Source organism: Neomonachus schauinslandi, chromosome 7 (assembly GCF_002201575.2).
Source record: "Neomonachus schauinslandi chromosome 7, ASM220157v2, whole genome shotgun sequence".
NCBI classification, from domain to species: Eukaryota; Metazoa; Chordata; class Mammalia; order Carnivora; family Phocidae; genus Neomonachus; species Neomonachus schauinslandi.
The window spans coordinates 109,356,627-109,374,815 of NC_058409.1; the positions used below are offsets into that span (position 1 = coordinate 109,356,627).

At 57.7% G+C, this 18,189-nt stretch overlaps 1 protein-coding gene across 1 annotated transcript; it reads right to left on the reverse strand.

Moving 5' to 3' along the window:
* Positions 1 to 820: 820 nt before the first annotated feature.
* On the reverse strand, positions 821 to 17,443 carry SLC6A7 (solute carrier family 6 member 7). Its single transcript, XM_021697067.1, has 14 exons — positions 17,313 to 17,443; positions 12,125 to 12,308; positions 10,385 to 10,516; positions 9,971 to 10,205; positions 9,376 to 9,514; positions 8,530 to 8,664; positions 7,376 to 7,479; positions 7,121 to 7,245; positions 6,306 to 6,418; positions 5,928 to 6,059; positions 5,403 to 5,502; positions 5,097 to 5,197; positions 4,390 to 4,557; positions 821 to 1,030 (listed from the first exon to the last, which is right to left on the reverse strand). Exons 1-14 carry the CDS (start codon positions 17,343 to 17,345, stop codon positions 821 to 823), a joined length of 1,911 nt encoding a protein of 636 aa, XP_021552742.1. The 5' UTR covers positions 17,346 to 17,443.
* Positions 17,444 to 18,189: the final 746 nt, after the last annotated feature.

Sequence of the window (18,189 nt, forward strand, 5' to 3'; positions counted from 1 at the left end):
TCCACAGGCCTCCCACCTCCAGCCCGTCCCCTCTAATCCACCCTGCACACTGACCTGAAAGACATTCTATCTAAAGCACAACCAGATCATGCAAACCCCTGCCCGCCCCTTGTCCCCTGCTCCCCCTCCCCCTCAGGCGTCCTTCCCACCTGGACCCTGCTGTAACCTGGTAACACCTTGACCTCTGCCCTGGGCTTGGGGCGGGGGGCACAGGGGCTACACTGGGGCCTCCACACCCTGCCCTCCTCCTCCTCTCTCCCTCCCAACTTGCCCATCCTCCAGGGCCCTCAGACCCCGCCCCCTTCAGGAGACCTGGCCCAGGCACAGGAGCCCACAGGGCTTTTCTCCCACTGCACTTGCTAACCCTCGAGGCCTGGGACCTTGGGGGCCTCGCCACGCCCTGAGCGTCCCTGCCCAGGTCGAGATTCTGGCTGTTTGAAATGTGTGGGGACAGACTTCCCTAGAAAAGAGTGGAGGAGTCTGGGCCCTGAACAGAGGAGAGAATGATGCCAACCGCCACATGAGAAAGGAAACTGGTTGGCCAGGCGGCCTGGGGTCCAGTGCCCTCCGCCATGTGACCTCGGGCAAGGCCCTCTCCCTGGCCTCAGTTCACCCATCTGCACAATGAGGACTGAGCTTTGAGTGGGTCTGTGTGCGTGTGGGGAGAAGGTAGACAGAGAGGAGAGGCCACAAGAAAGGACTTGCCCTGGGCACTGGCATCCCCGTGGCGACCTGCCACGGCCTCGGGCCTCTCGGAACCCCACAGGGCACGGCTAGCCTTCGCCGCCAGGCAGGGCCTCCTGGCCCCCGGCCTCCCGCCTCACATCATAGACTCCTCCTCCTCGGCGATCTCGCGGTCCACCTCGATGGCCGTGTTCTCGAAGCTGGTGATGCCCCCGTACTTGCGCATGTGCACCATCAGTGGCTTGGGCGACTGGCTCCCCGCCAGCGTGGCCACGTACATGCCAGTCCGGTTCTCCTCCAGCGACGGGCCCCAGTCCATGGCCGGTCGGCTGGCCTGCTGGAGCCGCTGTGGCAGAGCAAGGACAGCGGTGAAAACGGGGGCGGCCGGCGCTCGTGGAGCGCTTCCTGCGGCCGGGCACCCCGCACAGACCTCACCACGTCACCTGTGTCAGCCCCAGCAACAATCCCGGGGGGTGGGGGGTGGGGAGGTCCCCAGGGGAATGAGTCACGTGCCCGGTGAGAGTCCTGCTTGGACACTCACAAGCCGCGTGGCCTTTGGGCATGGGTTTTAGGCTTTCCATGCTCGGTTTCCCCCTCTGTCACTGGGGGATCGTGATGCCTTCGTAGGGTGGTCAGCAGGCACTGAGATGGAGCACTTAGAGGGGTGCCGGGAACAGGCTAGGATTGCCTGCCAGCCAATCCAGGAGCCCACTCTGGGTCCTTTCCCCTAAATGCTGAGTCCTAAGCAGCGGGGAGCTTTGGGGAAGAGCCAGGAGCTGGGGGCACTGCAGCCGGGGTCGTCGCTGACCCTCCAGTGTCTCCCAGTTGGCCTCATTCTGACTCTGATGTCTGACCTTTCCTCCTCGAGCTCCAGTTTCCATGGAAGGAGGGAGGTGACTAAGGTAATGACTAAGTCTGGACTTTCTAGGGTTCCTCCCTTCCCAAACCACATTCCCAAAGCCCTATGCCCGCCCTGCGGGGAGAAGAGCCCCAGACCCCTGAAGGAGGATAGACGATCAACATTAAGTGGAGCCTACTAGGTGCAGATTCAAGGAGGATAATGTGTGCAGAGCCCTTAGCCTGGGACCCAGCATGGCTCCACACTCAAAGCGTGGTGACACTTACTGAACTGTTGTAGAGCATGTTACCCCCCTGCTCAGAAACCTGCCTGTGGCTTGTCATTTCACTTGGAATAAGACCCAAAGTGCCCACCACGGGCTCTATGTCCTGGGCCCTGTCTACCTACCTGACCTCAGCTCCTGCCACTCTCCTTCCACCCACACCCACTCTGATCCAGTCTTGCTGACCTCCTTGCTGCCTTCAGACATGCCAGCACCCCCCCGCCTCAGGACCTTTGCACTGATTGTCCTTCTGCCTGGAATGCTCTCCCCTTAGATATCTATATCGATCACCGTGTCGGTTCGGTCAGGTGTCTGTCACCCCCTCAGAGGTCTTCCCGGCCACCCTGGCCAAAATACTTTCCCATCATTCTCTATTCCTAAACTTTGCCTTTGTTTCAGTTTTTTAAATTATTTTTAAAATATAGCACTTACTACTACCTTTGTGTATTTGTTTATTGTCTGTCTCCCACATTAAAATCCAAACTCCCTGAGAGCAAGCACTTAGATTCGTTCCCAGCTGAACACTAGAGCCTAGACCAATGCTTCTCGACCTGAGTACTCCGGACATTTTGGCTGGAGAGTCCGTGTGTAAGAGCTCTCTGCACACTGAGGGGGGTTTAACAGCATCCCAGCTCTCTTCCCACTGGAAGCCAGTACCACCCGCTGTGCACACCATTCTATTATGACAAGCAAAATGCCTCCAGATGCTACCAAATGGCCTCCGAGAGCAAAATCACCCCCGTGAGAATCCCCGGTGTGGAACAAAACATTCACCATGTTCCAGCTCTGTGCTAAGTGTGGGCTTCTTCGATCCTTACAGCATCCTTGTGAGGGGGCATTAGGCCTTTCACCCTCCACCCCCGCAGATATTATCTGGAAGTCAAGTTCAGCAAGGTTAGTCAACTTGGCCAAGGTCACACAGGTGACAAGTGGCGATGCTGGGATTTGACCCCAGGCAGTCTGACTCCATCCTAAACTTTTAAAATACTCTGTTTTTCTGCCCTTCATGGTTCTGACAACACTGATGAGCTTCTTTTCTTCTCACAGCAAGCCTTAGGGGAGGGATCACTGTCCTCACTTTAAGGACAGAGAAAAGCAAGGTTCAGAGAGGTGCATTAACTGCTTAGGGTCACACAGCTGGCAAAAGGCAGACCCCGATTCTTTCTAGGGTGTCAGTGCTGGAAGCCCTGGTCTCTGAAGGTCTCCGGAGCCGGGCAAGGACTCCTCTGCAGTGCTCCCCACCCAACAACACGGCCCTGGGCCTGGCGGTTGGCGGCTGTGGCAGCAGGGCAAGAGGGAAGCGTAGCAAGTCTTGGGAACCATGAACTTCCAGGGGGCTGGAGCCCTCTACCCTGAGCAACCCTGCTCTCCTCCTTTCCTTTGCAGACAGCTTGGCTCTCAAGCAAGGAGATGCATTTCCTTTAGCAGCAAGGTGGGGCTCACGAGGTTGAGAGCAGGCCAGGGGTTTGCCCCCAGGCACACACAGAGCAGTGGCTGGACCCCGGGACTGCCCCTGCGGGCTGGTGCTGTGGCCACAACCCACTTCTGCTGGGGAAAGGCTCTGAGACTTTCCAGGGGCAGATATGAGGGTGGGATGAGGGACAGCTGAGGGCACAGTGCAGCTGTATGGGGAGTGGGGGCAGCAGGGTGATGGCAAGCGGGCTGGGGGCAGTGGTTGGAGGGGCGCAGGAGGCTTGATTTGTAGCCGATTCCAGTGGTATAAATATTCCCACCAAGACTGATTTCAAACCAGCTCACAACATCCCTGAAAATTTAACAATTAGCTATCATGAGACAGTACCAGCTGGCTCCAGCATAGTCCTGATGGGATCTATGGGGTATGGGTCGGGGTCCCTAGGCTCTCTCCAGACCCTAGCAGGCTCACTCAGCTCTGCTCACTATGACAACCTCCCCCAACCAGAGGGACTCCACACCCATGGCCTCAGAAGTGCAGAGAGTGCAGTGAGGCTCAGAGAGGGCCAGAACATTGCAGTGGTCACATAGCTTCACCGCACACTCACTGGTCCACTCCCCTCTTCTGAGACCTGCAGATCCCCGTGCCCAAACAGCTTGCATTCTCTGTGCTTTCTGGATCTCTTCACAAAGCCTGGCGTGGGCAGGGCTCCCACCATCAGTGCATTCCCAGGTCACCCATGGGCTGCAGCCCACCCTCAGGGTCTCTCAATCTTGCCTTCTGACCCTGAGTTCCCATAGGGAAGCTTTGGCCCGGTGACCAGAGTTCCAGTCCTGACCCCTGCCTGACTCACAGTAGGATCCTGGGCCATTCCCTTGTCCTCTCCCCGAGATATGTGGGCATTGGCCAACATCGGTGGTCTTGGGATTGTGCTCCCCCCCTCAGAGGCCCCACGTGGTGCCAGGGGCCACAGGGGAGGACCCTAAGCACCCTGAGCCTGCCTCACCCCCAGCAGGTCTGAGAGGATTCATAGCTCAGGCTACTGGTTGGAAAAGCTTGGGAGGCCCTGGGTAAGGTGCTGGGGCAGATGTTTTCTGTTCTAGCAGGTGGGCCCAGGGCAGGGCCCCAGGTCAGGAAGGCCAGGGGCAGACAAGGGCCAGGCAGACTTACCTCCCAGAGCGAGCCCTCCTCCCGAAGCACAGCCACCAACATGCCGGCTGGGATCATGAGGCAGGACAGCAGGCCCATCAGGATGCCCAGCAGCTCTGCCCAGGCTGGGAAACGGTAGCTGCCATACTCTGAGGGCTGGTACTTGACGATGCTATACACCAGCAGGGCCTGCAGGTGGGGGCCCCAGCATCTCAGTGGGCTTTGGGCAGGCCCCAGGGCTTAGAACAGCCCAGGTCTGAGCTACCTGAAGGCCTGAGAGAGCCCAGCCCAGAGCTACCCAGTGTCAGAGATAACCCAGTCCTAAGCTGTATAGAACCTGAGGTGGTCCATCCTTGGAGCCTTTGTGAGGCCTGAGACAGCCCAGCTCTGAAGCACCCAGTTCTTGAGATAGCCTGTGCCTGAACTCCAACTCCAAGGCCCAGAAAGCACAGACATGCACCAACACACCAGTCTAAAGCCCCAGCCCTAAGGCCCTGGCGCCTGGGAAGGCCCCACTCATTTTGCTAACAGCACGCAGGGCTAGGCCCAGCACAGCTACAAAAGCTGGGGGCATCGAGGCGGAGGGGAGTAGACCCAGATCCTGGTGCCCACCCACCCCTCAGCCCGGACAGAGGTCCACTCTGGGCCAGAGCAGCCTTCCAGACTGAATGCCCAGAGGGGGACCCTACTCTCAGCCCTGGGCCCCATCCCTCCTTCCCACCAGTTACCAGGAGCGTGGCCGGGGACAAGAACAGCCAGCAGGCCCTGAAGTAGAGGCCCGGCTTGAAGCCCAGCATCATGTGGATGTCCCGGCAGAACCTCTGGATGCCTGCGCAGGGGAGGGGAGGAGAATGGCCCCACCAGCAGCCCCCCCACAAACACACAAGCACCAGCAGCCCCTTCCCCCTCCACGCCACTGCCCCCACTGGAGACCCTGGCCCTTGGGACCCGGGACCCAGTGCAGGGGGGCTCCAGAGTAGACTCCCATCCTCCCACGGGGGGAGCCTCACTCCCTCTCGCACGGCCCCTCTCACCGTACACCCGGGTGACGGCCAGGCACGTGGTGATCACCACCACCATGAGCCCGAAGCTGGCGCTGTAGTCGTCCAGAAGCACCAGCCAATACATGCCTCCCTAGAACACAAGCCACAGCTCTGGGGTTCCCTCACCCCAGTCTTGCTCCCTAGTGCGAGCCCAGGCCAGCGGTGACAGCAAGACGATGACCGTGTGACCGCGGCCTACCTGCCGAGCCCTTTACACACATCATCTTATTGGAGCCTCACAACAATCCTAGATGTAGACCCCATTTTATTGGTGGGAACACAGGCTGAGGAAGGGGAAGCCACTTGTCCTGAGGTCATCTGGTAAGTGGGAGAGCCGGGCTTGAAGCCAGGACTCTGGGCCATAGGCCAGGCTGCCCTTGGGCAGAGGGCCTGGGTTGGGCTAGCTTCCTCCCGAAGAGGAAGAAGCAGGTAGCCCAGGGGGCAGTCACGGATACTGGTGCAGGCACCCGGCCTTGCCTCCCCCGCTGGCTGCCCCCCACCCCCTGCAGCACTCACGTCGGTGGTGAGGACCAGCCCCATCAGGTACATGGCCACGCAGATGAGCCCCGAGAACACAGCCTTCTTGGGCCGCAGGTAGTAAGGGAACTCGTCGGTCACAGCTGTCACGATGGTCTCCAGGAAGGCAAACTGGGGGGAGGGGAGGGGAGGGTCGGAGTTCTGCCTCCACCACACGCACATACACATGTGCACGGACACACAAGCTCACACAGAGATACACCCCACACAGATAGACACACATCACACACACACACAGCTACGTCATACACACAGACACGTCGCAGATGGACACACGCACACACACATCACACACGGACGCACACATCGCACACACACCCCCCCCACAAGGTGCCCGCTGACACAGACAAGGCTCACCTGGCTATCCAAGCCAAGAGTCAGGAGCATAAAGAAGAAAAGGAAGGACCAGAAGGGCGACAGAGGCAGCATGGTCATGGCCTGTGGGTAGACGACAAAGGCCAGGCCGGGGCCTGGGCCAAGGGCACAAAGGGTCAGCAGCCTGGGGCACGAGGCAGGCCCCCACAGGCACACTCAAACACACATGGTCGCTTCCACCCACGTGGGCACACTAGTTAAGCAAAACTCAGAGATTCACCCTAACTGCACACTTCCGACACTTAACTCCTAGGACCCCAGCCAGTATACGCTGTCGGTGCTCAATGAACACAGGTGGACAAAATAAATGAATTAATAATGGGTACAGGAAGAAACACAAGACTCAGTATAAAGCCTCATTTGAATACACTTATGTACACCATCATTCACACAGACAACCCCACTAACGCATACGTGGACATGTCCACTAGCACACACACTGATTCGCATCATCATTTGAACCCTCAGTTCACTTGCACAAGACATCCCTACACGGGAAATGACTCATTTGGACAAGCAAGGCAAGTTACTAAGATGTGACAAAACCTAAGACAATGTCGTACAGACATTCATTTATCTCCAGACACAGGTTAACACACACTCCGTTGCCCTCCCACCCCCTTTGCACTTGGACACCCAGAGACCAGTTAAGATACGTTCATTTGTGTGGGCACCCATCCACACACTCACTGGATGTAGCCATCCACAACCTTGCTGGTGCACATGTATGTTCCCTCGCCCGGCCCCGGCAGTGCCCAACACACACCCTCACCCCCAGGGCTGGCCCGCCTGCCCACCTGCTTTGGCTACTTGGTCCACGGGCACACCCAGCTCCTGAGACATGTAGCCCAGCACAGAGAAGATGGCGAAGCCAGCCAGGATGCTGGTGATGGCGTTGCCCAGAGTGACGATAAAGGTGTCTCTGCCGGGGGACGTCCGGGCACACAGGTCCAGGCCAGAGCAAGCTGGCCCCGCCCCCAGCCCACAGGGCCTGCCCTGGCCGGCCACTCTCCTCCCTGCTTGGGCCGCGGGGTCTGGGAGGCTGCACTCACCTGTAGATGTTCTGGTGAAACGTGTTATAGGAGGCAAAGGTGAGGAGACCCCCGAAGCCCACACCCAGGGAGTAGAAGATCTGAAGAGCAGCCTCGATCCACACCTGTGGCAGGGAAGGATGCAGATGGAGAGCAAAGAGAAGGGCTGGCACGCCGTGGTCCTGTCCAGAGGGCCACGGAAAGAGGAGGGAGGAGGTGGGGCGGGAGCGAGTCCACAGGTCCAGCTGACAGCGTGGTGAAGAGCCTGGCTCAAAATGACATGGGCCGGGGCAAACCCTGTTCTAGCACTTCCACGGGGGACTCGGGTAAGTCCCTTTCCCTCTCTGGGCCTCAATTTCCCCTTCCAGGATCTAGATGATGGCTAAGCTTCGTCCAATTCTGAAGGAAGTAGTGTCTTATGTGAATTTCCAGTAGATCCATATTGACAACAAGCCCATGGAACCCCTGGAGTTGGAGGGGCCTGGATTTGATTCCACCTGCCCCGCTTTGCGGCTGTATGGCCCTCGCAAGGCCACATCGCCTCTCTGAGCCTAGGGTCCCCCCTCTGTAATGCAGGGATAAGAACAGTAGCTCCCTTATAGGGCGGTGGTAAGGTTTAATGACTGCATCCATGCCAAGTGCAGGGTCAGCCCGTTGGCAGTTAATAAGTAAGAAATGTTAGCTGTCGGCACCACTGTGTCCATCATTACCTAATGCCCTCCTTGGGGTTTGGAATCAGACAGATCTGGGTTGGAATTCCAGCTCTGCCACCCCCTAGCCATGTGATCTTAAGCTTATCATTCTTTCAGGCCTCAGTTTCTTCATCTGTAAAATGGGAGAATAATGTCTACCCTTTTTTAAGATTTATTTTTTTAGTAATCTCTACACCCAGTGTGGGGCTCAAACTCATGACCTCAAGATCAGGAGTCGCACACTCCTCTGACTGAGCCAGCCAGGTGCCCCAGAATAATGTCTACTTTGTAGGACAGTAAAGAATAAGAAACGAAAAAGACATACAGAGTTGAGCACAGTGCAGAGCACAGGGTCTGGTACTGGGGGCGCACCACAGGGAGGATTCCTACCCATTGCCCCTTTTTCCCCAGGGAGCCCTCCTCCTTCTACTCTCTGGCTCAGGCCTGACCCCTCCCTCTGCACCGCAGCCCTGAGGACCTCACCTTGGAAGACAACAGATGGTGAAACTGGGGGGTGAGATAGAACTGGATGCCCTTCCAGGCCCCTGGGAGGGTGACTCCTCGGACCAGCAGCATGAGCAGGATGAGGTAGGGGAACGTGGCCGTGAAATACACCACCTGAGAGTGATAAGTGGGGATGGAAGGCCGAGGTGACCTTCCTTCTATCCTGTTCCTCTTCCAGAATTCCCCATCTTACCTAACTCGCAAGCTGAGAACAGCCACCATCCATGATGCTTCTCTTTCCCTCCCTGCCTCCCTCCCTCTGCACATGGATCCCTCTTTAAAGTCCTGTCACTGCTTCTCAAAGCATCCCCCACCCATCCACCCTTTCCAGCTCTGCTGTGCCCTGCTCCAGGCCACCCTTGGCCCTTGCCTGGAGGCCTTGCCTAGGGTTGATGAGAGTCTCCCCCTCCATGTGTCCACTCCCCTTGCCCCCAGCCCATGCAACCCACCCTGTGTGGTCATCCGCCACTGCACATTCCCAAAGCCCCCACCACCCTGAGTCATAGACCCACCTTCCAAGCATTCAACAAACACCCGAGGAACCTCTTCAAAGTGCCAAGCACTCCGTTAGGATACAAACTTGAGTAACAGGTCCTGTCCTTGGCAAGTTTCCGGTCTGGTGAACCAGCCTGGCCACCAACCATCCTTACCTCCAAATCTTCCTTCAGGCAGTGCCTCCGACCCCCACCCCCCACTCCTATCCCCAACCTCTTCCCTGTCGACGTTTATTCATCCTCTCAGACTCAGTCCATGCCCTAGATGCCTCCTCCAGGAAGCCCTCACCCCTCCCAGCCCCTCAGGCCTCTAGGACCTCCCGGGCCTCACCTTGCCCGAGGACTTCACGCCCTTGAGGATACAGAGGAACACGATGACCCAGGCCAGCAGCAGACAGAGGCAGAGGTTCCAGCGGATCTCCCCGGGACTGCCAATGCCCCGGCTGCCTTGGATGTGGAGGACATAGCGGCTGTGGGAGAGGAAGATTTGAGTGTCCTCTGGTCAGCCCGCCACACTCCGTGGGCATGGGGTAAAGCTGTGGCCAGCAAGGTTACTATTATTGGTGTCAGCAGCATCTCGATTATCAGCTGGCGTTTACCCAGCATGAGTATCCAATAGGCTGGGGCGCAACTTATACCTTCCTTCCCTTAATCCTCACAACGACCCTCAGAATGCTATTCCCATACCCACTTCAAAGATAAAGCACCAGAAGCCTAGTACATTGTGTAAGGTCACACAGCTGGTCAGTGAAGAGCTGGAATTAGAACCCAGGGTCCGCCTAACACCAGCACCTGGACTCGGCCTTCCAGGCGCACGCTGAGCCCCCTGGGGACCCTGGCGCATTCCTGCCCCCTATCCCCCCCCCACCCCATCCCCAGCAGCTCGGGGCCCTCCCAGACAGCTGCTGGGCTGGCAGTGGCCTGACCTCCAGTACTCTTCGCTGGGGCTGACGGTGCTGGTGAGGTTGAGGGGCAGGGCCCCATTGCCATCCTTGGAGCCTCTGTGCTCAAGGCAGAGGTCCGTGTTCCACCAGTTGCCACAGTGCTCCCAGGGCAGGTTGCTGGTGAGGGAGGCGAAGAGGTAGAAGAGGACGTAGGCGATGATCATGTTGTAGTAGATGGCCACCAGGCCTACGATGAGCAACATGGCCGCGCCGGCACCTGGGCATGGGGGAGAGGGGGCTGCCCTCAGGTCAAGCCTTCTGCAGGCCAGGCTGTGTGGCCCTGGAAGCCATCCCCTGTCTGGGCTTCACTTCCCTCTTCCTAGAGGCTGGGTCATGGAGGACAACCTCCCTGCCTCCCCCCGGGCCCAGGCCCCTGCCGGGACTATGAGGCCTCACCTTTGAAGAGGGGGCTGATTTTCCAGACGGCCAGGGGTCCCAGGCTGGAGAACTGGCCCAGAGAGAGCTCGAGGAAGAAGAGGGGGATGCCACAGATGGCCAGCATGAGGAAGTAGGGCACGAGGAAGGCGCCTGTGCGGAGGAGGAGGGCGGTCAGGGGAAGGTCTCAGGTGGGTCGGCTCCCCTAAAGCCCAGCTCCAGCCCCGCCCCTCTCCTGATGGCAGACACCTGCAACCCCACGGAGCACTTCTCCTGTGGATGGACCAGATCACGGAGGGCTACAGGGGCTCGTGGGGCTTTACCCTCCTCTGCAGCCCCAGTGCCCAAAGCAGGGCTGGGCTCAGAGCAAACACCGAGTGACTGAAGGAATATGAGTGAATTCCCTGCCAAAGAAAGCGCAAACTCCTCAGTAGGAAATGAACGTGCTCGGGATCTGGCCCCAATAGACCTCCCCCTGTCCTCTCTGCCATGCCACCTTTAGGGGCTTCTGGCTGCCACCAGTGGTCGCATGTGCCCAATACCCCTCCCCATTTGCTTCCCCTATTGACAGGCAGCTCCTTTAGAAGACTGGCCCCCACGACAGGGCTCTGGAAGGGCTGTCAGTCACACCCGCCGCCCCACCCCCCACCCCCACAGGGGCCGGGCTCCCAAGGCGGGCCAGTTAGAGACCTTCCCTGCCGTTGCATATGGCCGCACCCAGAGAGCGCAGCTCTGAGGATGAAGTCATTGTAGAGTTGTCTGTGGCCACCCGCCACCCAACTGCAAGGAGGGAGCCGGTCCCAGGAGAAAATGAGGTCAGCACCCAGAGAGAAACAGAATTGGGAGCCAGGGAAAGGGAGAGCAGCCCACAGAACTGTGGCCATTATGGAGTTCCTAGAGCGTCAGACACCAGCTCCAGTCCCACACTTCCCGGTCACGGCCATTCATCTTGTCCTCGCCTCATCCCCTCCTGTTTGGATTTCTGCCACTCTGCCAATAGGTGCCTCTTCCATGAGTTTGGCAGAGACGGGAGGAGGCTTCGAGGGTGGGCAGGAGCACACTGGCTCTGGGGCAGGTAGTCCTGGAGGTGGAATGTTGGGTCGGCCAGCGGGCGACCTTGGACAAGGAACTTGGCCTCTCCAAGCCCCGGCTGTCACATCAGGACAAGCGTGCCCGCCCAGGAGGGCTGTCATCAGGGTTAAATGCCTGGGGCTGGCAGACGGTAAGTGCTCAACGCCAGCTATTGTTAATGAGACTCAGAACAGTCACTTGATGGTGAAGCACAGACAACAGAGGATTTATTTAAGATAGGATGGGCTTCGTGTTTGTAGTCTGAACGGAAGGAACCAGGAGAGGAGGACAGATCGAAGATTCACAAGCAGGAAGGACTGGTGGGGGGGGGCTGGGGGGGGGGGGGGGAGAACTGTGAGAGCACAGTGATCGCTGCCAGGTGGGTACAGCCTGCTGTCATGAAGCAGAGGCAGCTTCTCTGCCCATCACTCAGGGCCCGGGAAGGGCCCAGGCTTCAGGGGAGAGGTGAGGAGGTATCCACCCTGGGCATGAGAGGGGGAGGAGGGTTTGGGTGATGAAAAAACACAAGGCAGAGAGAGCTCACTTCTCCCAGCTCCATGTCACTGCTTTCGGTGAATCCTGCTCAAGGCCACATAGGAGATGGTGGCCAAAGCCACTGAAAACCTCACTCCACCCCAAGTCTTGGCCTACAAGCCTAGACGCCCCTCCAGCAGGCCCTCCGGCCCCTACCTCCTCCGTTCGTGTAGGCCCGGTAGGGGAAACGCCAGACATTGCCCAGGCCCACACAGTAGCCAATGCAGGACAGCAGGAAATCCAGCTTGCCTGTCCAGTTCCCCCGGTCGGCGGCGAAATCCATGTCCAGGTCTACATCACCCTGGTCACTGGGGGTCATCAGCAGGTCTGGGGTAATGGGCTGCTGGTAGAAGAGACCAAAGAGGTGAGGCCAGGTTGGAACTGTGACACAGCCCCACCCCACCCCCAAAATAAGAAGATGAAATCAAACAGGGCTGAATGCAAAGATACTCTACGGGTTGAGAAAATCAACTGCTCTTAGCTGGGCTAATATGTCATTTGCAGGAGCTCCTTGGGGTGGCTGGTCACTACAAATTTATGAGGCCAGCAGGGTGGCTCAGGCGCTAAGAAAGCCACCTCGATCTTAGTTCGGTTAACAGAGAGGTCAAATCAAGGGATGGTCCTAGGTTGATGATGACAACGATGATGATCTTAATAATAGTTACCATGTCTTGAGCTCTTACTATGTGCTCAGTGCACTAAACGTTTTACCTGATTTCATTCTCAAAGCCTGTGAGCTAAGTACTTGTCTAAGTGCTGTTTCAATCACGAGGACCACAGAGGCTCAGAGAAGGGTCATGACATAGCCGAGGTTTTAGAAGGCTGGCTGGTAGAGAGCTAGCTCTCACGCCCAGCGCTTCCCAGCACTGAAGCCCGTGTCTTCAACCTCCGGTGCTGGCCTTTGCTACTCCGATCCGGGCACCGCATTTTAAGAAAGACACAGATAGCTCGGAGCGTGTCTACAGGGCAGATGGCCAGAAAGGACGGTGTTCAGGAGAAACAGTGACGGAGGACAAGGGAAGAAGTGGGGGCCCTCAGCACAGAAAGAAGAGGACTTGGAGGGAACACGGCCTCCCCCGAGGGAGGAATTCGACTTATGCTCTCGTGGCTCAAGGAGGCCTACGGAGGACTGTGAATTTTAGTTCATGAGCAGGAAGAGGCTACTGAGTTCGGATCTGTCTCACAGAAGTCATAACCTTCTAGTCCCTGCAGGAGAGAGGCGGGCACAGAGGGGAGCGGCAGCCAGCTGTCCCTAAGCTCCCTGCCTTCGATTCAAGGAGGGTGGGGAAGTCCACTGGGCCTTTTCCCTCCAGCCTGGGGCTGGGAAATGGAGGCCCTCCCCCAGCTGCTTGAAATGCTGGCTGGGGGTAATGAGCTGGTGGCCCAAGCTGAGGGCCTGCAATGAAACCCAAAGATACCAGGCTAACTATCTAAAATTCAGAGAGCATAAATAAATAAAATCTTAAAAAAAAAAAAAAAAGGGCGCTTGGGTGGTTCAGTTGGTTAAGCGGCTGCCTTTGCCTCAGGTCATGATCCTGGAGTCCCGGGATTGAGTCCCGCATCGGGCTCCCTGCTCAGTGGGGATTCTGCTTCTCCCTCTGACCCTCCCCGCCTCATGCTCTCTCTCTCTCATTCTCTATCTCTCAAATAAATAAATAAAATCTTTAAATAAATAAATTAATTAAATAAAATAAAATTCAGAGAGCAGTTCCCCCAAAGTGTCTCCTGGAATGGGTCAGAAGAAAGGGGCAGCCATGCCCTTCCCACTTGCCTCTGAAATTCACACCCATAACAGAGAAGGACGGAGCTGCAAAGAAGGCCAATTGTCCAATAACATCATGGTTCTGAGAGAGGAGAAAGGACCCCCTGCTTCTGCTGAGGAATGGTTGTGGGAAAACAGTGATACCTCTGGACTGGGAGTCAGGAGACTACAATTCTAGTCCCAGGTCTGTGCCACTTCAGGGTGTGACTTGAGGAAAGAGTTTTCTGAGCCTCAGTTTCCCCATCTCTACACTGAGGGGATTGAATAAATCGGTGTCTCCAAAAAACACAGCCCTTGGGATGCTCATGGGTGCTCAGTGTAAGAAAAGGATTCTTGAGTCAAAGAAGTTTGGGGAACACTGGGTTAACACAAAGCAAAATAGTTTTCTTTGCTGCAGGACTTGTCAGATCCTTTAATGCACCAATAACCCACTGCGACTGACTAGAATAGACAGTATTCTGCAATTCTATTTAAGAAAAGGATTTTAAGAAGCTAGCATGCTGAGATTTACTGAGAGAAATGTAGGTGTATCTGTTAGTCTTCTGGCTCTAATGGTCTGTGAGGCAAGCTTCACCAGAGACTCCCCTGGGGACACTCGCAGTGGTTGAAGACCAGATCGGGTCCTAGCACGGGGACTTGGTAATTGTCTACTGACCAGATATTTTTCCCCCTAAAATTGCCCTTCCTGACACCAGCCAAGTAGGTGTCTACACACAAATTGGGTGGTGACAGAGGAGGCTTTGCAGGGGATTTGTCCTATGAGCATTGCCGGGATAAAGACGGTGAAAGGAGACTGCAGGTGTCATAGGACTGGAGGTGTCTGGGTGCAGTGACAGGGTCGAGGCAACAGGTTTGGGGGGGCAGGATGGGGGTAACAGTCTTGGGTTGGCTCCCAGTGACAGTGGCGACCATGGTAACGATCCTGCCTGAGGCTGGCTATTGGCCAGAGGGGCAGTGGTAACAAGGACAACCTGGCATAATTATGGGTGATGGCGATGCTGGCGATAATGAACGTGAACAAGCCACTTTTCCAGTAATTGGGCTTGCGGTGATCTCAGACATGCTGGGCTGAGGATAGTAGCAGCCCCCGGACCTCTCTGAAACCCGCACCCGCCCTCTGATGCCCCTTTCCACAAGGTTCCTCCCCAGCTGGGTGAGCATCGGCCCTCTGGAATCACTCCCTGCCAGGTGAGCTCCAGGAGGGATGGAGGAGCCGCCAGTTGACACTGGCCCCTGATATGGGGTAGTGTGGCAGGCTGGTCACCCTGTGAGCGCCCCCAGCCCTGTTCAGGCCAGCTGGCAGGAGGGCCCAGTAATGAGGTTCCTCTGATCCCTCCTGAGAAGCTGCTGCCCTTTCTCTGCTCACAGAGCAGTCCCGGCTCTCTGTTTCCATGGTGACAAGAGTTCCAAGAGCAGGATGCTGCCGGCTCTCCTGTCCCCCTCCTCCCCCCAATCAGAGGGAAGCCTGCTCTTGCGCCAGGGACAGGGGATTGGGTCCTCCAAAGATGAGCCAATCCCAAGACCACCTGGAGCCCCCAACCCCACCATGGGGTGAATCCCAGGAGGCTGGCACAGAGAGGATGTGACTGGCTGGGAGACAAGTAACCAAATCAATGGGGCAGGGTTGGAAGCTTAATGAGTCGCTTCACACTTGGGTCTGGGTGTGAAGATCCCACCCCCGATTCCCCCACTGCCTATCCCGACTCACGCAGGAACATAATACTGAGTTTGCCAGAGCTGCACCCCCTCTTTTAGGGACCAACAGATGTAGGTCCCCACCAGCAGTGGCAGGTGCTGGAAGAGGTTAGCCTGCCCCAAGCCAAGACTCTCATACCTTCTTCAGGTATACCAGATGAGAGAGACAATAGAAATCTGGAGTCCAGCTTCATCACTGTGCAGATGAGGAAACTGAGTTTCAGGGAGGGGAAGGGCTGAGCCCAAGGTCAAATAGCAAGTTAAGGGCAGAGCAAGACCAGAATCCACACCCCTGACTTTCAGCCCAGTGTTCATCTCTAACAACGCTGCTCCTTTGCCGATACCCGGCATTTCCTCCCTCCCTGCCCCCTTCACTTGAGACCAAGGGAGAGGACACTGAGGCCAGGTGGCCCCACCCCTGCCCTGTTGGCCCTAGGTCACTCAGCCCATATTTAGGAAAGCAGCAAGCTGCATCCTCCATGTCTGTTTTCTCCTTGTCTATAAAGTAGGGATAACAAGACCTAGCCCCTAGAATTTTTGGAGGATTACATGAGATAAGGCTTTACAGAACATGGCTATTTACACACTGTATGGCCCTGTGGCAGTGAGGGGCAGGAGCTCTTGTGGGGAGAGAAAAGAAAGAGGAGAGACTAGGAGAATGGGAAAGAATGGTGGGCAGGACCCAAGAAGACCCAAGAGACCCACAAATGGCCCCAAGAAGTCATTCACGTCAGTAAATAAAAAAGACCCACTTATCACACGGTTCCACGCCCAGCTGCACAGGGGCAGAAGGCTTGAATGGGGGTGTTGGGGGGGTCAGTGACACCAGCCCCTGTGAGTTCTCTCTCCCATTTACATCTACCAGCCCCTGTGGGGTCACCACATACCCCAAACCCCACTCAGGGGCCTGCTTTGGTGCCTTGATACTGGAGCTGGATCGGCAAATGACAGTCCAGGTTAGAGAATGGACTTGCCCAAAGTCACAGGGTAGGTGGCATCTGCAGAAAGAGTGCCCAGGAGTTCTGACTCCTTGGCTAGGAATTTTACTTTTAAGCCAAAAGCAAGAAACCTTGACCCAATACTCTCCCTTCCTGCACCCCCACAGGCTACTTGGCTGGGAGGTCTAACTAACCCCACAGGAGAAGTGGGGAGGGGCTGTGATCTCAGCCCAGGGCTCCAAAAACACAGATTTGTCCCCCTCTCTCATGCCAGCTTCCACCCTACCCCCATATCCCTTGGGTCTCCTATTTCCTTCCTCCTTGCCTTTGCCTCCGGTCAACCCTGCTGATGGGGTCTTAGCAGGGAAGCTAAAGGTGGTGGGGAGGAAGCAGGTGGTGGCCCCCCGCAGGGCAAAAGCCCCGGCAAGAAAGGCAGCGTCCCCGCTGGTTCTGGGAGGCTGCCTCAGTGTAGAGCGCACGGATGAGGACCAGGGCGGCTCCCCGCCCCCCACCCCCCCGAAATTAGTCCAGCTCAAGGCTGGCGCTCAGCTATTCTAACACCCCCAACCCCAATCAGCCCCTGGGGGAAACGGGTGGGGGACTGGGAAGGGGCGGGCGCCTGGCCCCAGCCACCCCTACCCCATGCCTCCTGGGGTTGCAGACACCTGTTCGAAGGACCTGGCCAAATGAACCCCAGCCCCATCACACAACACCCCGACCCCGGGATGGGGAAGGCCATGTCGCCACCCGACAAGCCCCCACCCCCCACCCCCGCCGCAGGCTGTGACCCCGCCCCTCCTTGCAACCTAGCTCAGCCCAGCGTCCCCAGGAGCCCCAGCCGGTCCAGGTGCCCTCTCCGACCCTCCCGGGGCCTGGATGGGGCGGGCCTCTGCACCCCCAGGTCAGGTGTGCCCCCGCCCCCGTGTGCGCCCCCGTCCTCCTGCCCTACCTTGCGCTGGTGAGCTCCCTGGAGCTTCTTCATCTTGGAGGGCGGGTTGCCGGGGCTTCCCGGCTTGGCTTCCCCTGAGAGCAGAGAGCGAGCGAGGGAGCCGAGATCGCGCCGCCGGCAGGCCGCCGCGACTTTGCCTCGGCGGCTCCCGCGCACCGGCTTGGGGTGGGGGGCGCGGGCGCGGGCGCAGGCGCTGCGGTCTGTCGGCTGCGGGCGTGGGGCGTGGGGCGCGGGGCGTGGGGCGCGGGCCGGGCGCTGCGAACGCCCGAGCCTGAGGAGGGTGCACCGCTGCGCCCGCGGAGACACCCAGACAGACAGGCTGACGGACCGACAGCTGGGGGATGCGCGCGCCCCCGCACGCAGAGCTGCGGATTGGAGGGGCCCCGCGCGCGGGAGGAGGGGGTCCGCGACGGAAACCCTCGGAGCTCTGGAGTCCTCGGCCACCGTCTCCTGCGTGACCTTGGGCAAGTAATCTGCCCTCTCTGGGCCTCCCTTTCCCCAGTTGGTCGAGGGGAGAGGCAGGCCACGTGCGTGAGCACTAAGGGCCGGGTCCTGGGTTTCAGCGATCGAGTGCCTCCTTTGCTGTGTGACCTTGCCCACGTTACTTAAGCTCGCTGCGCTTCTCCAGATGAAAGATGCCTTTTCATCTGGAAAATGGGGATAAGAATCTTACCCCCCTTACAGTGATGTGAGGAATCCAGGGAGATTGTGCATAGAAAACATGTAGTACAGGGCCTGGCACATAGTAGGGGCTCAGCTGACACTTACTGACTGACTATGAGTTGCCCACTCCTGCCACAAAAGGAACAGCCGACATGAATCGGATATGTATTCAGTCGTCCAGTCTACCAATATTTATTATGCCAGATCCCGGGCT